Raw genomic sequence first — 20,159 nt, 5'->3', positions numbered from 1 at the left:
ACCATGACCAATAGTTATTCCTGAAGTCAAAAAGCTTAATGGCCATGAAGTCTGAAACTCAGTCAGATGCAGGCCGGTGTCTGTCAGGAGAGTTTAGTGACCAACAAATCGGGACTTGAAAGCCACGCCACCAAGTGTCGCAGTAACAGTGATAACTTCATCCGGAACAGTAAATGTTATCACACTGCTTATTTTCCTTCACTGTCTCGTGTTAGATGTTTTTTTTACACCATTACTGAGTTTATTTCATTTCATCAGCCTTATCATATGTTCTTTACCAAGGGACAACCTTATAAAACAAACCAAAGCAAAAAACAGCCAGTAAAACCGTGTGTATTTTTGATCACGGATTGTTCTGTATCACCCAGAGACAAAAAAAAATTACTTCATTTTCATTCTTTTTTTTGCCATTTTATCCTTTATTAAGACACGAAGTAGAAATACACAGGATGAGGAGTGAATGGGAAAAGATAAAGTAAAGGTCTCGGGACCACATGAAAGTGGGCTGCTGCGGTCGGCCCGAGCCCACATGGTACACGTATACTCAAAAGGCTGAAACTCTTTCATCGTCAGCGTGACAGCTACCACGAGACAAACCAGTTTTAAAAACAAATCAGCAGTCGCCGTTCTACAGTCAGGCGGTTAAATTCAAAACTTCAGAATTAATGTTGCCTTCCAACACGGGGTTCACCGGTTCGAATCCCCATGTTACCTCCGGCTTGGTCGGGCGTCCCTACAGACACAAGTGGCCGTGTCTGCAGGTGGGAAGCCGGATGTGGGTGTGTGTCCTGGTCGCTGCACTAGCGCCTCCTCCGGTCGGTCGGGGCGCCTGTTCAGAGGGGGAGGGGGGGGGACTGGGGGGAATAGCGTGATCTTCCCATGCGCTACGTCCCCCTGGCGAAACTCCTCACTGTCAGGTGAAAAGAAGCGGCTGGCGACTCCACATGTATGGGAGGAGGCATGTGGTAGTCTGCAGCCCTCCCCGGATCGGCAGAGGGGGTGGAGCAGCGACTGGGACGGCTCGGAAGTGCGGGGTAATTGGCCGGATACAATTGGGGTAAAAAAAAAAAAATCCAAAAAAAAAACCTCAGAATGAATGACACACGTTCCTTTTCTTTTCTTTCTTGTGTTGCTGTTAAGCCCACTGAGGCAAATTTGTAATATTGGGCTATACAAAGAAAATTGATTTGATTTGATTTTTCCATTAACTTTTTATCAAACATATCTTCCAATACGAATATATCAGCCAATTTAATTTTATTTGTGTAGTAGTGCAGTATAGATAGGGTGTTATGTGCTCCATGCTTGTTGATATATTTTCTCATTTCTATTTCTTATTTATCGTTTATTTCCGTTAGTTTTTGGTTATTAGAGCGTGAGTGTCTGTAATAGAACTCAATTTCCCCTTGGGGATGAATAAAGTATTCTGATTTGTATCGCCCAACATCATCAGAAATCTAACACACGGCCTTTTGATGTGTCAGCATGTATGTTTGTCACCATGTCTCATTTCTGAAGAATATGAATGAAAAGCATTTACAACACATAAAACCATTGTTCAATGTATTAAAAAAAAAAAAAAAAGGTTAATGGCGAAACCAGGGAACCTCTTCAATCTCACCCCCCATCCCCCCCCATGAGCCTCAGTTCACACCAGCAGTCTCTCAATAGCCATCTGCACCGACTGAATCTGAGGCTTGAGCTGGGAGCCTTCCTTTATGGTGACCGAGGTGGCGATGACGGGACGGGACACGCCGCAGGCGCGCCCAAGAGCCTGCTTGGAGCGCACAAACACGTACGGGACGTTCTTGTCCTCGCAGAGCAGAGGTAGATGGAGGATGATCTCGAGGGGTTCGGCGTCGGCAGCCATCACGATGAACTCGGCGATGCCGCGGTTCAAGGTTTTGGTGGCTGTGGAAGAGATGGGGGACAGTTAACTATCGGTGCCTGCGGACAGCGCCAAAGGGTAAACCATAATTACTTCTATCTTTTTTTTTAAATGCAATTATTTCATAATTCGGTACAACCTCAAAATGTCCAATATATATTTTCATACCCTTACAATTATCATTATTTCTTTTTTGATTTTAAAAACCTGGTGACAAACAGAAGAGAAAAAAATAAATAAAAAACGACTATATTTTATCCTGTTCTGGTGAAGCACTTTGTAACCTTGTTTAGAAAAGTGCTATATAACAAAAACAATAAAAAGAAACAGGAAATCCAAAAATAATAAATCACTGAAGTTATGTAAGGCATCTACTGTTCATTATTTTTACCACCTAGGGGTAAAAACAGTCTTTGGAGGTGGCTGGGCCGAGCTCTGATGCTCTGTAATCGCTGTCCTGAGGGAAGGAGTGAGAACAGACCACGTGCTGGGTGGCTGGTGTCTTCCATGATACACAAGGCCTTCCTTCTGCAACAGGTGGTGTACATGTCCTGAGCTATGATTTTTGAGGCCGCTTTTGATATATAATGATATATAATGTATAAATGGATTTCCTCAGGGGCGACGACATGGCGGCGCAGTGGTTAGTACGGTCGCCTCACAGCGAGAAGGTCCTGGGTTCGAGCCCTGGGGTAGTCCAACCTTGGGGGTCGTCCCGGGTCGTTCTCTGTATGGAGTTTGCATGTTCCCCCCGTGTCTGTGTGGGTTCCTCCGGGGGCTCCGGTTTCCTCCCACAGTCCAAAGACATGTAGGTCAGATGAATCGGCCGTACTAAATTGTCCCTCGGTATGGATGTGTGTGGGTGTGTATGTCGGCCCTGTGTGATGGCCCGGCGGCCTATCCAGGGTGTCTCCCCGCCTGCTGCCCAATGACTGGTGGGATAGGCTCCAGCATCCCCGTGACCCTGAGAGCAGGATAAGCGGTTCGGATAATGGATAGATGGATAAATATGAGCAACAAAAGACATCCCAAAACACAAGTAATGCTTTTAGGCAGAGAGGCTAGATAGAGTTGATGGAGTTCATAAATGTGTTTTGGAAATGAGTATTTCAATGCTCCCTCATGATGACAGACAAAGTGAAGATGTGGGCACACCGAGTCAAATTAAGGATATTTGACTAAATCTTATATTTGCAGACAGTTCTGCACAGAATCAGTAAAGCATAGGTTACAATGACAATATACGCCTTTTAATCCACTGTCATGAGACAGAAAACCCAGGCTCAAGCCCCAAGTTAGCTTGTTTAAATGACTAACCTTGCTTTGTTAAACAGGCCTGGGGCTCAGATCTAGTCTGTGCTAGTTGTATGTCTGCATGACTGTAAATGTGTAGTTGGGTTTACCTTCATTGGCACCTTTCCTGAGTTGCTTGTAATTGGAAGCTTGCTGAACTAGGTCCAAAATGGTTTTGGTCAGAGTGGCATCTGCCAAAGGATAAGCTTTGGGGTTGACTTCAGGATCAGCCTGAAAGATGAAAATAAAAATAATGAGAAACATCTAAAATGAGCTGAATTAATCCAAATAAACATACAGTGTGCTCGAAGCTTACTGGCACTTTAAAAAAAAAAAAAAGTTCCTGCTTTTTCTCCCAAGTTGTATCCGGCCAATTACCCCACTCTTCCAAGCTGTCCCAGTCGCTGCTCCACCCCCCTCTGCCGATCCGGGGAGGGCTGCAGACTACCACATGTCTCCTCCGATACATGTGGTGTCGCCAGCCGCTTCTTTTCACCTGACAGTGAGGAGTTTCACCGAGGGGACATAGCGCATGGGAAGATCACACTATTCCCCCCAGTTCCCCCTCCCCTCCGAACAGGCGCCCCATCCGACCAGAGGAGGCGCTAGTGCAGCGACCAGGACGCATACCCACATCTGGCTTCCCACCCGCAGACACAGCCAATTGTCTCTGCAGGGACACCCGACCAAGCCGGAGGTAACACGGAGATTCGAACCGCCAATCCCCGTGTTGGTAGGTAACGGAATAGACTGCTACGCCACCCAGACGCTGAGGTTATTGGCACTTTTGATACAGATTAGTTGAAAAGGTTATTAAATAAAAGTCATACAATGATCATTTCAAAGTCCAACTACATTATGCTGACATTCAAGGAAAATAATTATTCTCTTTTAATACCAGTATTCAACGCATTCTGATTGCTAATTGAGGAAATTTCTAGCAAAGGGGGTTGCGACTATTCATTAAAAAATTGATGGATGCTTGACAAAATGTGCTATGCTCAGCACAATTTGACTTAAAACTGATACATTCATTTCAGATACGATTCATAGCAGTTACCAACCAATATACCTGAGATGCTGCCTCTGCTGTCTTTTGATGTATAAAGAAAGCCGTCATTCAAAAACAGTTTTCTCATTTTCATTCTGGTGTAGCATGGACACCATGGTTAAGATATGTAGAGTTAGCTAGCTAGCTGCTACCTAGCTGTGGTAGTAGGAGTTAGCTAGCCAGTTTTCTTTTAAAGGCTCCTAGCTCACCTTTCTTTTGGAAAAATTTACTCAACAGTTGTTTTCCCTCATTTTGCCCTTTTCTGGAACCCAGATTTAGCTTTCTTTAAGAAAGACATGACTGTGCTTGTATCAGCAGTCGCTCGCGACAGGACTAGATGAGCTGCATTGAGAGATGCTTGTGAGGGGCGGACTAAACCATTTGCACCTTTTGTAAGGAGTGAGAGGGGGACCTCAGAGAGCCGCCACTATTTTCTTTAAGTCCCTCAACCGATGTATTGAGCCAATTTTAACTGAAGTTATGACACGAATTAGAAATAAAAATGTGCAAACCAAAACAAACTTCTAATTCCAGGCTTCCCGAGCCCCCCCCCCCCTTCTGGGCCCTGGTAGGTCCTCCCCCCTTTCCCCCCTCACTACGACGCAGCTGGATAGACATAAGGTTGAAAAATCGGCGAAGTGGTCCTTTAAGTATACTGCTAATACCGTACTATGGGGCCCTCTAGTGGTCGCACCCTTGCACTTGTAGCTATTACTGATCCTTATTAAGATGGGGACATTACACACGCTACTACACATACTTTGGGACAGTAGCTTTATAATTTTAATGTGTGGCTGTTTTACGCACCAATAAGGGTTTTTTTTTTAGGGAGCTGTCCCTTATCTGACGAGAGGGTCTAAGGACAGGATGTTGTGTTGCTGTTAAGCCCACTGAGGCAAATTTGTAATCTGTCACACAGGGCTACACAAATAAAATTGACTTGACATTGTTGCACGGTTTTCGGTCTGCTTGCCAACGCGCGATTCAATACGCTGAGGGGACAACAGCAGAAAACCTTATTGTAATGTATGATGCGGTGGAAGCCATGTCCAGTCAGTCGACGACGTTTTTTATTCTGTGGTCTCAATACAAACACAGTAACACAACAGCAAAGTTACAGTGCCGCCTAGCAGTCACACTGAGTAATGCACTTCGTATTCAAACACTACACTTATCATAGCCTCATAGGATAAATGCCTAAGTCCTTTTTTACGATTTTCGGATAATAAGAAAAAAACGCATTTTCATATCCACTGAGTACATTTACACTAGGCCTACAGTAAATCAAAGAAATATTAATTATCTTACCAGATAAGGAAAGAGAGAAAGCCGAGCACCAGGAGCCTTTCTTGTATGCAACTTTTTTCTTTGTTTTTTTCAACGTAACAATGCTCAAGTCACACGAGTGACTTAGGCAGATTGTCATTTTTGAATGTAAACAGTTCTGATTGGCTTAGGACATAGGCACTAATCCAGGGTGATGCAGCAGCTTGAGGCGAACACATGTAGGCAGAAATCTCAATTTAGCCAAAAAATTACTTAGGCATTTACCCTACGAGGCTAACGATAAGGCAACAGTAGGTTACCTCGACGCCCCTGCGTTCAATTGTATTTGTCGCAGCGTTCTCGTGGTCGCGTGAGGTGAATAAACAAACGTTCCCGTCAACAACCAAACAACACGTGGTTGCGCAGTGATTTACCGAGTTAGCCACACATAACCTTAGCCTGTGCTAATCGGTTACGTCATAAAGTAACCGTCCGAACGGTGACGAAACGTACTTGCGTCTCAAGACAAGGGTGCCGCTGGACGGGTCTGAGCCGCGTTTAGCTCGCCGGCTAACCTACCACGTGTCGCAACTGCCAACACAGAACGCCAACGCGATGCTTTACTCACCATAACGTTCACGGATTTCGAGTCGTGCGCTACGTTAGGAGGCTTCTTGTCTGTGTCCTCTCGGCTTTTGCTTCACGGAGGACAAAAAAAGCATATAAAATAAAAATAAACGACCCTACTTTCGCCGGATACTTCTTTAGCTCGAGTCGTACAGCGCACGCTTTCCAAAATAAAAAAAGGAGACGGAAACGGCGGATGACGTCATCATCAAGCGCGTCAGAGATGACATAACGTACGAGAGCTAATCCACGCGGAGTTTTGAGTGGACTAAATTTGTTTTGTCCCGCGTTTTATTTTATTTTAGTTTTTTTGTCAGTAGTTAGTTCGGTCTTGACATTTGATTTTATAGAATCAAGCCATCGGTGTTTAGCCGTTTGCCAGCTTTTTTTCGGTTAACTATAATGAATGAACTTGTATATGTTCTTACAAGCCCATCGGACGGGGCGGTTTTTTTTTTTGTTTTTTTTTTTCGATAGTCAAATTCTGTTTGTTGGCGTTATTGCGCCGCTGAACGGTTCAACGTTTGTTTCTCGTTTGTTTGGGTCGCTTAAATAAGTGAACAATGTTTTAAAAAAAAAAAAAGGCGTGAAAGTTGAACTATTTGTACCCGACTCATCTCGACCGCTAAGCCATCTTTGGAAGAAGGATTGTGGGTAATACGTCACATCCGCCACATCCGCCTCTTCGGACCGGCGACGGGAGAGAATCGAGCGTTATGAGGGGAATCCAGTCTCTACACCGCCTCTCCGTGAGTCTGACGCCTTCTCCGCACCGTATGAACCGTGAGACCAGTCGGGAGTAACTTTTCCTCGCTAGGCCCCGTGGTGTCATTTGAAGGTGAACCCGCGGATGGCGGTAGCTTCCTGGCTAGCGTACGTGCTACGCGGCTGATTGGCTTGCTGGGTGTGTAACGTATTGGAAGTAACGCTCGTTAGCTAGCTAGCTAGCCGCAGCTTGAAGACACGGGAAGGCAGGACACTCAACCGCGAGTACTTATGGGGTTTAACGTAGGGGGCGAGCTCGTTTGACAGCGAGATAAGTCCTTTAAACCGCCCGGGACGACTTCCTGGTGGTGCCGGTAGACGTTTCAAGACGTCGCTCGGCGTCATCTTGCGCAGCCTGAAGGTCATATCAGAGAAACCTGGGCTCTAACGAAGAGCCGGCTCTATGTTTGTGTTTTGTTTTGTTGTCTGTCCTGAAAACTCGGTCATGCCACGGACGAGACCCCTGTCCCGGTCAAATGAGCTGCCCTTTTATGCCCTGCTATGCATCGCCAGGCTTTGTCGTCTCTCTGCTTCTGTTCTAGTCTCTATAGATGGAAAATCACCAGAATGTCTTTATTGGACTGATAGCGTAAAGCATAATATGGCACATGCAGCTATCCTCAGCAACTGTTGTCAACAACACGGTGGTCTGACAACAGCTGAGTTAAGGTTATGGCCAGCAAAAAGGTCACTCCAGGTCATCCTGTTCAGTCCAGTCATGTGGAGATGTGTACATGTGTACATGTGGAGTCAGGAACATTTATTTGTCATTTCATTTCATGCACTTGCAGCGCAGCAGCGCAGCACAAAGACAAAAACACATCCAAACTACAAGAACACATATATCCAAACTACATAAACACATATATCCAACATATCGATTCACTTTCCCAGAGAGCGAACGCCAGGATGACTGTTGGAACTGCCGGTCTGCATGGGCTAGCAGTTAGCTTAGCCTGCCCTGCTTCTGTGTCCTGTCAGACCGCCCTCGGTGTTTCCTCCGCGGGCACAGCTCCAGACAGTGGGCCCGCCGGATGAAGCAGACCAGGCTCCCCCGGCCGAATCAGTGCCAGCTCTCCCAGCCATCAAATGAAGACACAAACGTAGACACAGACGTGGACAAAGACACTGCTTGGATGGTAATGGGTGAGGCCGCCACAAACGTAAGTTTGCGCTGCCACCTTCCCACACCGGTACTGGGTGAGGCTGCTGCGAACGTGAATTCACGCTGCCATCTTCCCACACCAAGCCAGCTGCTTCTTTTTACCTGACAGTGAGGAGTTTCGCTAGGGGGGACATAGCATGTGAGAGGATCACACTGTCCCCCCCCCCCCCAGTTCCCTTCCCCCCGAACAGGCGCCCCGACCGACCAGAGGAGACGCTAGTGCAGCGACACGGACACATACCCACATCCAGCTGCCCACCCACATACACGGCCAATTGTGTCTGTAGGGATGGCCGACCAAGCCGGGGGTAACACGGGGATTCGAACAGGCCATCTCTGTCTTGTTAGGAGAGGAAATTGACCGTTACGCTACCCGAACGCTGTGGTCAATCCTTATGTTACAAATTTCCTTTGATTCACGTGAAATTTAAAGTTTGTGCTCTACATTTGATTTGCAGCTACATAATGTACATTTAGTGCGTGTTTTCTGGCACCACATAGTGGACATAGGAAGGTTTCATTCATAACACCACTTAACAGTTAACAGGAGCTGAACCCCAAGTGACACATTGTTCATTAAATCTATACACAAATTCCAACATGTCCTCTCCAGCACCACGTACTGCACAGTAATAATATTTACCCATACACATAATGCCTGATAATTCAGAACATTCAGAGAGGTGTAAATTGACCTCCACAGGCACTACCACAGCTGCCACTCACTCCAGTGCATGTGAGGTGCGAGGACCCGTTCATTGCTCCTTGCAGCTTTAGTTTAGTCTTGCTTTTTTTTCCCCCACAGAAAAGATGTTATGCTGCTGCAAGGAGGAGCGAGGCTCTAACTGAGCCCTATGCAAGCCACAAAACAGCCCCTACTGCTCCCCTCACGGCCCAGGATGTTCAGGTAGGCCCTACTCCAGACTGCACATGAACAGTTGTTGTAGCTTCATATTCATCGATGTGAAGTTTTCCAGGGGGTTATAGTTGATTAATTGGGTCATTTTACACATATCGGTCTCTTAAAGCAAGCATGATATTGTAGATGGATAGTTATCTTGAACGTACTGTAATTTAAAAAAAAATATTATTAAATATGAAGGTTCTTAAGCTTGAATAATTCCCCAATTTCATGATTTTTTCCCCCCTTTTGCTACCTTAGGTATCCAAGCTTCCAAATGGTCTGGTGATAGCATCGCTGGAGAACTATTCGCCTCTGTCCACTGTTGGTGTGTTCGTGAAAGCTGGGAGTCGCTATGAGCCAGCAGAGAACCAGGGGGTCTCTCATATACTACGGTTGGCAGCCAACCTGGTAATATACGTTGGATTCCTGAATGGGTGATGCATTTGTCAAAGTGGCAGCTAATGAGAGCTCATTTCCTTGATAGCTACCTTTAATTATGTGCATGAGTGTCTGTAGTGATGGTGAAATTAAGCTTTCAACCTTTTTGAACCATTGCATTGGAAATTAGTTCCCGACTCGAAGCTTCGTTTGCAGCGCACTTGAGTGACATCTGGTTAAGTGGATGCTGTGCAGTCAAATGAGACGGACCAGTTGTTTTGTGCGGGCCCCTTTTGGACCGCTTTATGTTTTGACCTTTAGGTAAACGGATCTTAAGATTATTCCACAGGAGGAGCAGTTGGATATCATTGCGCTTCCACAGTGGCATCTGCGGTGGCATTTTTCCGTCTTCCGAGTTTTATATAATGTTGTAATGACCTTATTCGGGGGAATTGGCCCAAAATGTTCCCACACTTGGGAACATTTTGGGCCACGAAGGAAGAGTTTCCTTCTTGGCTCCATCACAAAACACTCAGAAATTGATTCGTTCTGCAATGACAATCCACAGCTCCTCCTACTACAACCCACAAATAATGCAGTTTCTGGTCCTTTTAAAAAGCTGTGAATCCTGCCAAGTTTCAAAGGTCCACCTGTCAAACCAAACCAGTCCGGTGATTCTGCCCAAGTGAAGCCGTAAAGTGGTTTATATGTCATCATTTACGTGGTCATTTGCAGACCAAAGCAAGCCTCAGCACACTGTGTTTAGAACCAAATAGCCTGGCGAGTTCGATGTGTGCTTCGGGGCCTCGGTATCAGACAAGACATCGCTGTCTGTATGGTTACTCCTAACGTGGTAAAGCGAAACCCGAAACCGAGCAAACGACCACAGTTAATCAAACACACACCCATGATTAAGCCTTCCTTATGAAAACTTTCGTGACAAATGAGATATAATCCTTTGGACTCAATTCTTAATGCAGCGTTTGTCTCGAGGCATCCCAATCCTCATCTTCATAGTTCCTAATCTTACCCCACCTACACCCTGTGACGATGTGTTAATGAATGCTGTGTCGTTTCGATAATTGTGCTATTGTTTTGCAGACTACTAAGGGAGCTTCTGCCTTTAAAATCTGTCGCGGCATGGAGGCAGTAGGGGGCAGTCTAAGGTCAGTAACTGAAGTCTTTCTCCCCTCTGCACTCATACAAACTTGGATTCAGTGTCCTTGCTTAACCTACTATTAATAGATATGGCGGTCTTTTATGTTATGTTATTTATGTTATCATGTTTCCCTGCAGTGTGACATCATCGAGGGAGACCATAGTGTATTCTGTGGACTGCTTGAGAAACCACCTGTAAGTGCTGCCCTTGTTCTGTCACTTCTGCTGGGTAGTAGCAGGGTCCAACGTACCGCCTGCAATAGTCTCGTCACGTTAGTACCCTTTTCACACCGGTATTGCCACCCTTTAAAGGCCCAATCCACTGGAAAAAAACACAAATTTTCAGCTATCGGGTTGGTTTGGAGACATTCAGATGATATTTAAGTTTGATTCAAAATCAAAACTTGTCTTATAGATAAAATATTTGTCAAGCAGAAGCAGATTGATGTTTCAAAAATGGCTCAGATTTGTGCAATTTTTACATCACAAACGTTGACAAAAGTCATTGGTGTAATTTGTTTTGTTCCACCTGTTGTTCCACCCATCCAAGCTCAAAAATTGTTTGCCACTTGCTAGTGTCTGGTATTACAGTAGCAAGTAAGCAGCCTGTGCCAGGTCTTAAAATAAACCCGATTGGTGACTAGAATGCCTGACAAATCGGGTGAGTGTAAAAAAAACTACCTGGTAGAACAGGAAACCAGCAGTACTTGTGGTGCCGGGGGACCGATTTGAAAACCCGCTGCAACATGTCACTGAGAATACCTCCCACCACAACAGGTATTACTTACCTGTCAGCCCACTTTACATGAGGGCATCAGCTTTGGAATATTTAATTGAGCTGGTGAAGAGCAGGGCTTTCATATGTACATATTTCCTAAGGATTTATTCACAATAAATTGAAAGTAATTTCAGATTTTTTTTTTTGACTTTGATATGCTTTATTAATCCCCATGGGGAAACTACGCTCTGCATTTAACCCGTCCTAGCCATGTAGCTAGCAGCAGTGGACAGCCGCCATGCAGCACCCGGGGACCTACTCCAGTTCGTCTTTGCCATGCCTTGGTCAGGGGCACAGACAGGAGTATTAACCCTAACATGCATGTCCTTTTAATGGTGGGGGAAACCGGAGCACCCGGAGAAAACCCACCGCAGACACGGGGAGAACATGCAAACTCCACACAGAGGATGACCTGGGATGACCCCCAAGGTTGGACAACCCCGGGGTTCGAACCCAGGACCTTCTTGTTGAGAGGCGACAGCACTTAACCACTGGGCCACCGTGCCGCCCAAAACCTTTTCTATGATTACTGCCAAAATGGACTCTGGCAGACTTAAGCAGTTAATGGGAGCACAGCGGGACATAATTCTACATGCTCTTCAGAGCACATTGACTCCCAGAGGATTCTGTTGTTCTCTAAATTGATTTAAAAAAGCTAAAATTAAAGCACTTTTATTATGTGATGTTAGCAAAATAAAATAAAACACATGTTGTAGCAAAATCCTGTCTGGACATCACTCCAGATGTTTGCTGCAAACATATTTTATTATATAAATTGCCATTTAATTTTTTTTTCACTTAGCTGGTTACTCCAGTAAATTTAGTACAGTATTTTTCAAGGCAAACATTCTCAAAGGTCTTGTCAACAACAAAGTTGGCGCCATATCCGAAGGTGATTTTTTTTTTTTTTTCGACGCATATTAGGCCAAATGTCAAAACACTTACAATGCACCCTAGCTGCTGGATGTTGGGCTCTCGTTGTGGGTTTAGCTGGGTCGTTCTACTTTCTCAAGTCTACGTCTTCACCGCACATTCATTTGAGTCACTGAAGTTCTTGCATCAGCCAGGATTTAGTGACCTGTTTTGTGTCCATGTTCCTGCAGAGACACTGTGTTGGAGTTTTTGGTCAATGTGACCACAGCTCAAGAGTTCCGGCCATGGGAGGTTGCAGAGTTGACCTCACGGGTGAAGATTGACAAGGCTCTGGCCCAGCAGTGTCCACAGATAGGTTAGTACTATTAACCATCTGTACAACGTTTGATCGCCTGGATTTTCAGCATTTGAAGGATCACCGATCTCAACTATTATGCAGTGTTTCCACATGTATTTCATCTAATGTTTTATACTGAGGGTTTTTCATTAACAGCATTGAAAGTACACCGAACAAAAATTTAAATGCAACACTTTTTTTTTTGCCTCCATTTTTCACGAGTTTCGGAATGTATTGAAGTCTTTGATTTTGCACACAAATTTGTGTACATTTCATCTTATTTCTTCATATTTCATGTGTTGCCAACAGCATCCCCCTATCTGAGAGGTGTGACATCAATATGCTGATTAAACAGCATGAGCATCACACAGGTAGTCCTCATGATGGGTGGACTAAAAGGACACTAAATTGTGCGGTTTTTGCCACACAAGTGCCAGAGATGCCACAAATGTTGAGAGATCATGCAATTGGCATGCTGATTTAGGAAAGTCCACTAGAGCTGTTGCCAGTATATTGACTGTTAATTTCTCTATAGTAAGCCACTCTACAGTTGTTTCAAAGGTTTTGACAGTATGGTTAACCAACCTCACAACTGTAGACCACACCAGCCCAGGACCACTACATCCAGCTTTTGCACCTGCGGGATTGTCTGAGACCACCTACAAAGATGGCTGATGAAACAGTTTGTTTGCACAACCGAAGAAACTTTTCTGATCAAACTGTCAGAAACTGTCTCAGGGAGGTTCTTCTGAGTGCTCGGCATCCTTACCAGGGTCTACCCCAGAAGGCTGTGTGGCACTTTAACCATCTTGAGTGGGCATAGGTTCACTGGGCTCGCTGGAGAAGAGTCTGCTTGCTTGAGCGATGAATGCCCATTTCAGCTGTATCGGGCAGATGGAAGGCAGTGTGTATAATGCCGTGAAGGTTAGCAGTTTGCTGATGCCAGTGTTGTTTAAACAGTGGCCCATGGAGGTGGTGGGGTTTTGGTATGGGCAGGCATATTGTTGGGACGAAGAACGCAGGTGCAATTTGTCAACAGCAAATTTAATACTCGGAGATACTGGGATGAGATCCTGAGGCCCATTGTTGTTGCCATTCATCCACCACCGTCAACTCATGTTTCAGCGTCATAATGTATGGCCACATGTTGCAGGGATCTGTACTGAATATCTGGCAGCTGAAAATGTCCCGGTTCTTCCGTAGCCAGCATCCTCTCACTAGGGATGCACCATGATATCGCCGCGACATCGGTATCGGTCGATTTAAAAACTTGAGAAAACAATATCGGCATCAGCAGATATGAAAATTTCTGCCGATGTGCCTGGCCGATAAGGTGACGAGTTAACCATGTGCATGCGACGATGCTAAATGAGAGCCACCAACAAGCTTCAACGTGTCAGCTATATGGGATTAGTTTGAAATATCTGAAACAGATAACAAAATGGCGATTTGACATCCTTGTGAAGCACCAGTGATACGAGGAGGGTGAAACCACACTTATTTAACACCGCCAATTTAATTATGCACCGTTAGAGCTGTGATCCTGAATACCATGAAGAGTTTCTGAAAAGTAGGCAAGGAAAAAAAAAACGGTACCAGTGAAAACCTTTCAGTGTGTTTTTCTGTACTGTGCCAGCTACTTTGTCAGGGTTGGTTCAGGGAAGTGTCATACAAACCTGTTCAAGTAGGATGAGATTTACGTTTTTACTTGAAAATGTGACGTAAAAAATAAATGCGGCATACTCTACATTTAGTCCAAGTTGAAATGATTTTCTTGTTAGTGAATGTCTACATTGGGAAAAGTGAAGTTAAGAAAGTTAGTTAGGAAAGTTCGATCCTGTTAGGGGTCGCCACAGTGGACCACCCGTTTCCATCTCTTCTTGTCCTCTGCATCTTCCTGTGTCACACCAGCCACCTGCATGTCCTCCCTCACCACATCCATCACAATAAGAGTAATAGGTTAATTCTAGTACAGGAGAAACCTGGTGTTCTGTTCGATGAAATGAGAGAAGAAGAAAAAAGATGTTTATGTATCGGCCAAAATGAGTTTGAAAATATTGGCATATCGAATATTGCCCAAAATCCAATATCACACATCTCTACATGTTACCCATTGAACATACTTGGGGATGTTCTGGACCAGCATATATGACAGTGTGTACCAAATACCCTGGAACAGCCATTGAAGAGGAGTTGGACAACATCCCACAAGCCACAACGAACAACCTGATCAACTCTATGCGAAGGAGATGTTTTGCACTGTTTGAGGAAAATGATGGTCACACCAGATACAGACTCGTAATTCTGTTCCATGACACCATCTTGTGTTTTGGGGCATGTCTGTGACCGACCGAAGTATATTGGTAGCAAAAAAGATGTAAAATCGATAGATAAGTGCATAATAAATCATTTTCAGCTCATGTGTTTCTGTTTATAAACTTCGTAACATTTCATAGCATCTTTTCAGTAATCAAGTGTTGTGTCTACATTTTTGCTTGGAAAAATTACCTCATAGTCGTCCGTTTCTCTTTGGATGAAATAGTTTTCTCCCTTCTTTCTGCAGGTGTCATTGAGAAGTTGCATGAGGCGGCATACAAAAATGCTCTGTCCAACTCTTTGTATTGCCCTGACTACATGGTGGGCCACGTCTCCCCTGAGCAGGTAAGGATCCGTGTTTGTTCTTTGTAGGATCTTGAATGTGGTAGAATAGTCAATGCTTTGGTCATGGCGGCAAAGTCAGATCCAGTAGTAAGTAATTCTCCATCCACTCTGAGGAGTGATAGCAACTGACTGAAACTAGCGGTATATCTGGAAGTGTCAAAGTTGGTCATTGCAAATCATAGCCCCCCCCCCCCCCCCATTTAGCTAGTGGCAGAACTAGCTTGCGTTTGTGACCGCATAATCTTCACGCATCTCTCCTCCTCATCCTTCCATCCTTAGCTGCAGTCCTTTGTTGAGAACAATTTCTCCTCTGGCAGAATGGCTCTTGTAGGAGTAGGTGAGTGTCTGCTAGTGTTGTTATTCAAGGGCATCTAGGCTCTACTCATCTTGCGTAATTGCGGCTACATGTACACCCTCGAGACATTTTTGGCATGAATTTCTTATCTGTTCAGTTTTGCTAATAGTTCCTGGCACTGCTACGTTTTAGTCTTCATGTAAATTAACTTAGTGTGCACATACAAACACACCTGCCTGCCTCCTTACCTACTACATTTTTAGACCTCTGCCCAAAGACCCAGGGGCAGTGAGTAGGTGCCGGTACGTTGGTAGGAGGCAAGGGGTGGTACTGATGGGAGAGGGATGTGTGGGTTTGTGTGTGTGTGGAGTGGAAGTAACTATTAGGTGCACATTGGGATGTGTTTGCATGTCTAACTAGCAGCATACATGCTTCGCTGTAAAGTTTAACCCTCAGTTCATGCAGCAGTTTTGCTTATTACAGTAAATTCTATCCATCTTTAAGGCAAGTTGAAGCTTAATATTGATTCTGTGTCCAGGTGTGAAGCACTCCACACTGAGGCAGTTAGGGGAGGGGCAGCTGAGTGTCCGGCGTGGAGCTGGAACACCCACAGCAAAGGCTGTATACCGTGGAGGTAAGATGACAAATGTTATTGAGATGACCATTATCAGACAATTATGGTTGGAACAGCAATTCTCAACATTTTTAGAGCCACTAATCTTCTAGGCATATCGGCGATAGCTCAGAAATGCTCAGTGAGCCTCGATATGACCATATGGTATGAGCAAGGCTCAGCGTTTTCGGTTTTTATTTTTCAAAGCCATCCAGCATGCCGAATTTCGTCACAAGAGGACACTGTTACATAACCTCACACGAACAGGAACAACTTTTGGATCCGTGGAAACATAAAGTCGGGGTGAAAATCAGTTTAAAAATCTTGGTATTTTTCGGTGAAAATCGGTAAAAACCGAAAACGCTGAGCCTTGGGTATGAGGTAGAAAGATATGCAGAAAGACTGGCCTAGGAGCAAATTGCTTAAACTTAAATCAGGTATTATAATTATTATAGGTGGATATGAGTTGATTCAAATGAGGTTAATATAATGTTCACGTGTATGCAGCTGAGCAAAGATCGAGGTCCGTCGGAGCTCACTTCACTTGCCTGCTTGAAACACGCTGAAGAACTACTACTCAAGGTTATTGTTATGGTTTGTGTATGTGTGTATAGGCGAACTAAGGATGCAGAACAGTGACAGCCTGGTCCACACACTGGTTACGTGTGAAGGGGGTATGACGGGTACTACAGAGGCCAATGCCTTTAGTGTGCTGCAGAGGATCCTGGGAGCTGGTCCACATGTTAAGAGGGGCTCCAACATCACCAGTAAACTAAGCCAGGGAATTGCCAAAGCTACCACACAGCCCTTTGATGTGAGCTCCCTCCCAAATATATCATCAAGTCACATGCTTGAAAAGCAGAAAAAAAAAATCTTGAATCATGGGCATTTATTTTTAAATACAGAATACTTTATTCACTTGTGAATGCAGGGTAATTGTATTGTTCGTTGTTAAAACATACCTTGTACCTTTTTGCTGTCCCTCAGGCCATATCGTTCAATACTACATACTCCGACTCTGGCCTGTTTGGGGTTTACACCATTTCACAAGCAGATTCTGCAGGAGAGGTGGGTGCTAGATTGTTCAGCACTTTCCCATCAATGAATGAAACCTCATCAGAGTTTGCAGAACTTTAAAATCTTTGTGTCATGGTTTTCATTCTGGTTGTCTTTTTTTTATTATTATCATTATTATTTGAGTATAGGTGATCAAAGCAGCCATTGCTCAGGTGACGGGTGTGGCTGAGGGAAACCTCTCTGAGGCCGATGTCTCCAGAGCAAAGTGAGTTAATTAGCTAATATTTGCCTGTTATTTGGGGTTTTTAATATTTGGGTGCCTTTGGGTTTTGCCAGTAATTCCACTTCTCTTGCCTGTTAGGTATTCAATAATAAATTTTCATCTGAAATCTATTTGCATTATTACTAATTTTCCAGACACCAAGATGGGATGTTGCCAACTAGATAGAATAGAATACAGAGCTGAGGGAGTAAGAAGCATAGCCGTCTTTTGCTGTTGATGATGCAATTCCGGCTGAGTTGCTGAACTGAGTATAGGCAAGAGCATTTTTTTTTCTACTCCTGGTCTTTCTTTGATGACTTAATTTAGGAACCAGATAAAGGCTGAATACCTGATGTCCATGGAAAGTTCTGAGGGCCTGATGGAGGAGATGGGGGCCCAGGCCCTGGCCACTGGGACCTACCAGGCACCTGAAACGTTTCTTCAAAGCATAGATACTCTCACCCACGCTGATTTGGTGAAGGTGAGGCACCGTCTTTCCCTAATCATTAGCCTTAGCTATGAAATTACTGTTGTGAGAATTTTAGTCGGAAGAGTCCTGCTTTAATAGTGTCCTACTTAGAGATGAACTAAATAGTAAATGGAAAAAGTGAGACCTCTGGAACTAAAAGTACCTCTCGTTCCTTTTTTCCAGGCTGCGAAAAAATTCGTGGATGGCAAGAGATCCATGGCAGCTAGTGGACAGCTCATCAATACACCCTTTTTGGATGAATTATGAAATTTGGAGTATAGGAACATTTAACATTTTAACTCGTGACAGGTTATGTCAGGATGCTTGCAAACAAAAAGAAACTGAAGCTTGACAGCTTCTCACAACAAACAATACCCATGTTGTCACCAAGCATTTGTAGTTTGTCCTGCAGATGTGTTTTGTTCATTTCACTGTATATCTCATGTAAATTCATTAAATTACCTACCTCCATCAGTGACGGTTGTCTTTTGAATTTTATCTGGAGACTAATCTGCGGCTAGTTTGCACTAGACTAGAGAATTTGAGGGCATTTTCGAGATGGGTCTGGTGGCGGACCGAGGACACCTCTTGTCTTCTCCCCATATACGCCAAGTCCTACCCGCCTCCGCGAACACCTCCCACTGCCTACCCTAACCCTAACCGAATGCCTAGAGCGTCATCAGCTGCCTGACAGAGTAACAAGTAAAGTGGGAGGAGGTGTGAGGAGTCGGAGGTGTCCTCAGTCCGCCAGACTCCTTTGGCATTTTCGGCATGAAGGGAACCTGTCATTCCAACGCGACACCACCAGAGGGCGCCAACGTACAACAGACAATTTCGAGGCGCTGAACGACCAGGGCGTCCTCGCTTGGGAATTGAAGCCGAATTTGACGTGGACGTCTTCAGTCCGCGTGCATCGGTTTAAAGACCAACCTGGAAGATGTTTAAAACAAACCCGCGTGGCACCTCTACCAGTGTTGGTCCGGTGACGTGTGTAACACAACATTAAGACGACGATACACTGGGGATGTGCCATCATCGCCGGCTTTCATGAAACTTGCACCGGTGTGGTCTGGACCGAAGCTTTTCCGCAGAATTAGCTGCTTCCCGATAAAAGCTGCTAACTGTTTTGACACACACACACCATGAGGACAACATGTTGATTAGACAGGCCCCTGCCCCCTCAGCCCCCATTGTCAACCCCCCCCCCCACACACACACACCATGAGGACAACATGTTGATTAGACAGGCCCCTGCCCCCTCAGCCCCCATTGTCAACCCCCCCCCACACACACACATATAATCAAGTAAATTCTTTATTCGCTTTAATCACTGGGTTATTTCGCTCCTTATTTGTTGAGCACTTTCCCTACCTTTGAGTGTTTCTTTCAACAAGGTTTATATAAATATATATTATCCAAACCGCTTATCCTGCTCTCAGGGTCGCAGCTCGCAGGGATGCTGGAGCCTATCCCAGCAGTCACTGGGGGGTAGTCAGGGAGACACCCTGGACAGGCCGCCAGGCCATCACAGGGCTCTACCAAACCAACATCTATCAATCTCTGTGTGTGTGTGTGTGTGTGTGTGTGTGTGTGTCACAGTGGTTAGCGTGGTCGCCTCACAGCAAGAAGGTCCTGGGTTCAAGCCCCGGGGTAGTCCAACCTTGGGGGTCGTCCCGGGTCGTCCTCTGCCTGGGTTTCCTCCTGCAGCCCAAAGACATGTAGGTCAGGTGAATCGGCATTACTAAATTGTCGCTAGGTGTGAGTGTGTGTGTGTGTGTGTGTGTGTGTGTGTGTGTGTGTGTGTGTGTGTGTGTGTGTGTGTGTGTGTGTGTGTGTGTGTGTGTGTGTGTGATGGCCTGGCGGCCTGTCCAGGGTGTCTCCTCACCTGCCGCCCAACGACTGATGAGATAGGCTCCAGCATTCCCCTCGACCCTGAGAGGAAGATGGCGGTTCGGATAATGAATGAATGGATTTAAATATATATATATGCTAAATTCCTAGTGGCACGTGGCAGTAGGCTAATGTCTGAGCTCTGCTTTCTAAACGCGCTGACAGCCACGCGTCGGTGTTTAAACGTGTCCTAAATACACTTTAAAAACAAAAAAAAGGGGTCGGCGAACCGCTTCGGACCCTCGACCCCCCCCCTCTCGACGTCTACGAAATCTCGCGAGACGAGAGCCGGTGGAACGCGAAACATGAGCGCTGTTGTGTCTGTGCGGCGGGGGCGGGGCGATGGGGCTGTCCGCCTGGTGTTAGTCGGAAGAGAGGGGCTCAGCTAGCGGTGGGCAGACGGGGGGGGGGAGAGAAGTGGAAAACAATAACGCGTTGTTTACAGTTTGTTTTTGTTTTTTAAAAATGC

At 45.2% G+C, this 20,159-nt stretch overlaps 2 protein-coding genes across 2 annotated transcripts; one reads left to right on the top strand and one right to left on the bottom strand.

Moving 5' to 3' along the window:
• Window positions 1-409: 409 nt before the first annotated feature.
• On the bottom strand, window positions 410-6,261 carry snu13a (SNU13 homolog, small nuclear ribonucleoprotein a (U4/U6.U5)). The gene is made up of 3 exons (XM_056287933.1): window positions 6,127-6,261; window positions 3,292-3,412; window positions 410-1,911 (listed from the first exon to the last, which is right to left on the bottom strand). Exons 1-3 carry the CDS (start codon window positions 6,127-6,129, stop codon window positions 1,649-1,651), a joined length of 387 nt encoding a protein of 128 aa, XP_056143908.1. The 5' UTR covers window positions 6,130-6,261; the 3' UTR covers window positions 410-1,648.
• A 530-nt stretch (window positions 6,262-6,791) lies between these two features.
• On the top strand, window positions 6,792-18,271 carry LOC130119365 (cytochrome b-c1 complex subunit 2, mitochondrial). The gene is made up of 14 exons (XM_056287830.1): window positions 6,792-6,874; window positions 8,861-8,962; window positions 9,218-9,367; window positions 10,439-10,503; window positions 10,634-10,690; window positions 12,377-12,501; window positions 15,047-15,144; window positions 15,424-15,481; window positions 15,978-16,073; window positions 16,667-16,866; window positions 17,040-17,120; window positions 17,258-17,334; window positions 17,659-17,812; window positions 17,984-18,271. The coding sequence occupies exons 1-14, from the start codon at window positions 6,842-6,844 to the stop codon at window positions 18,065-18,067; spliced, it is 1,380 nt and encodes a 459-aa protein (XP_056143805.1). The 5' UTR covers window positions 6,792-6,841; the 3' UTR covers window positions 18,068-18,271.
• The last annotated feature ends 1,888 nt before the right edge of the window (window positions 18,272-20,159 follow it).

Source organism: Lampris incognitus, chromosome 10 (assembly GCF_029633865.1).
Source record: "Lampris incognitus isolate fLamInc1 chromosome 10, fLamInc1.hap2, whole genome shotgun sequence".
In the NCBI taxonomy this organism is placed as follows: domain Eukaryota; kingdom Metazoa; phylum Chordata; class Actinopteri; order Lampriformes; family Lampridae; genus Lampris; species Lampris incognitus.
The sequence above is the reverse complement of the archived record's forward strand: the minus strand, read 5'-3'. Positions and strand labels throughout refer to the sequence as shown.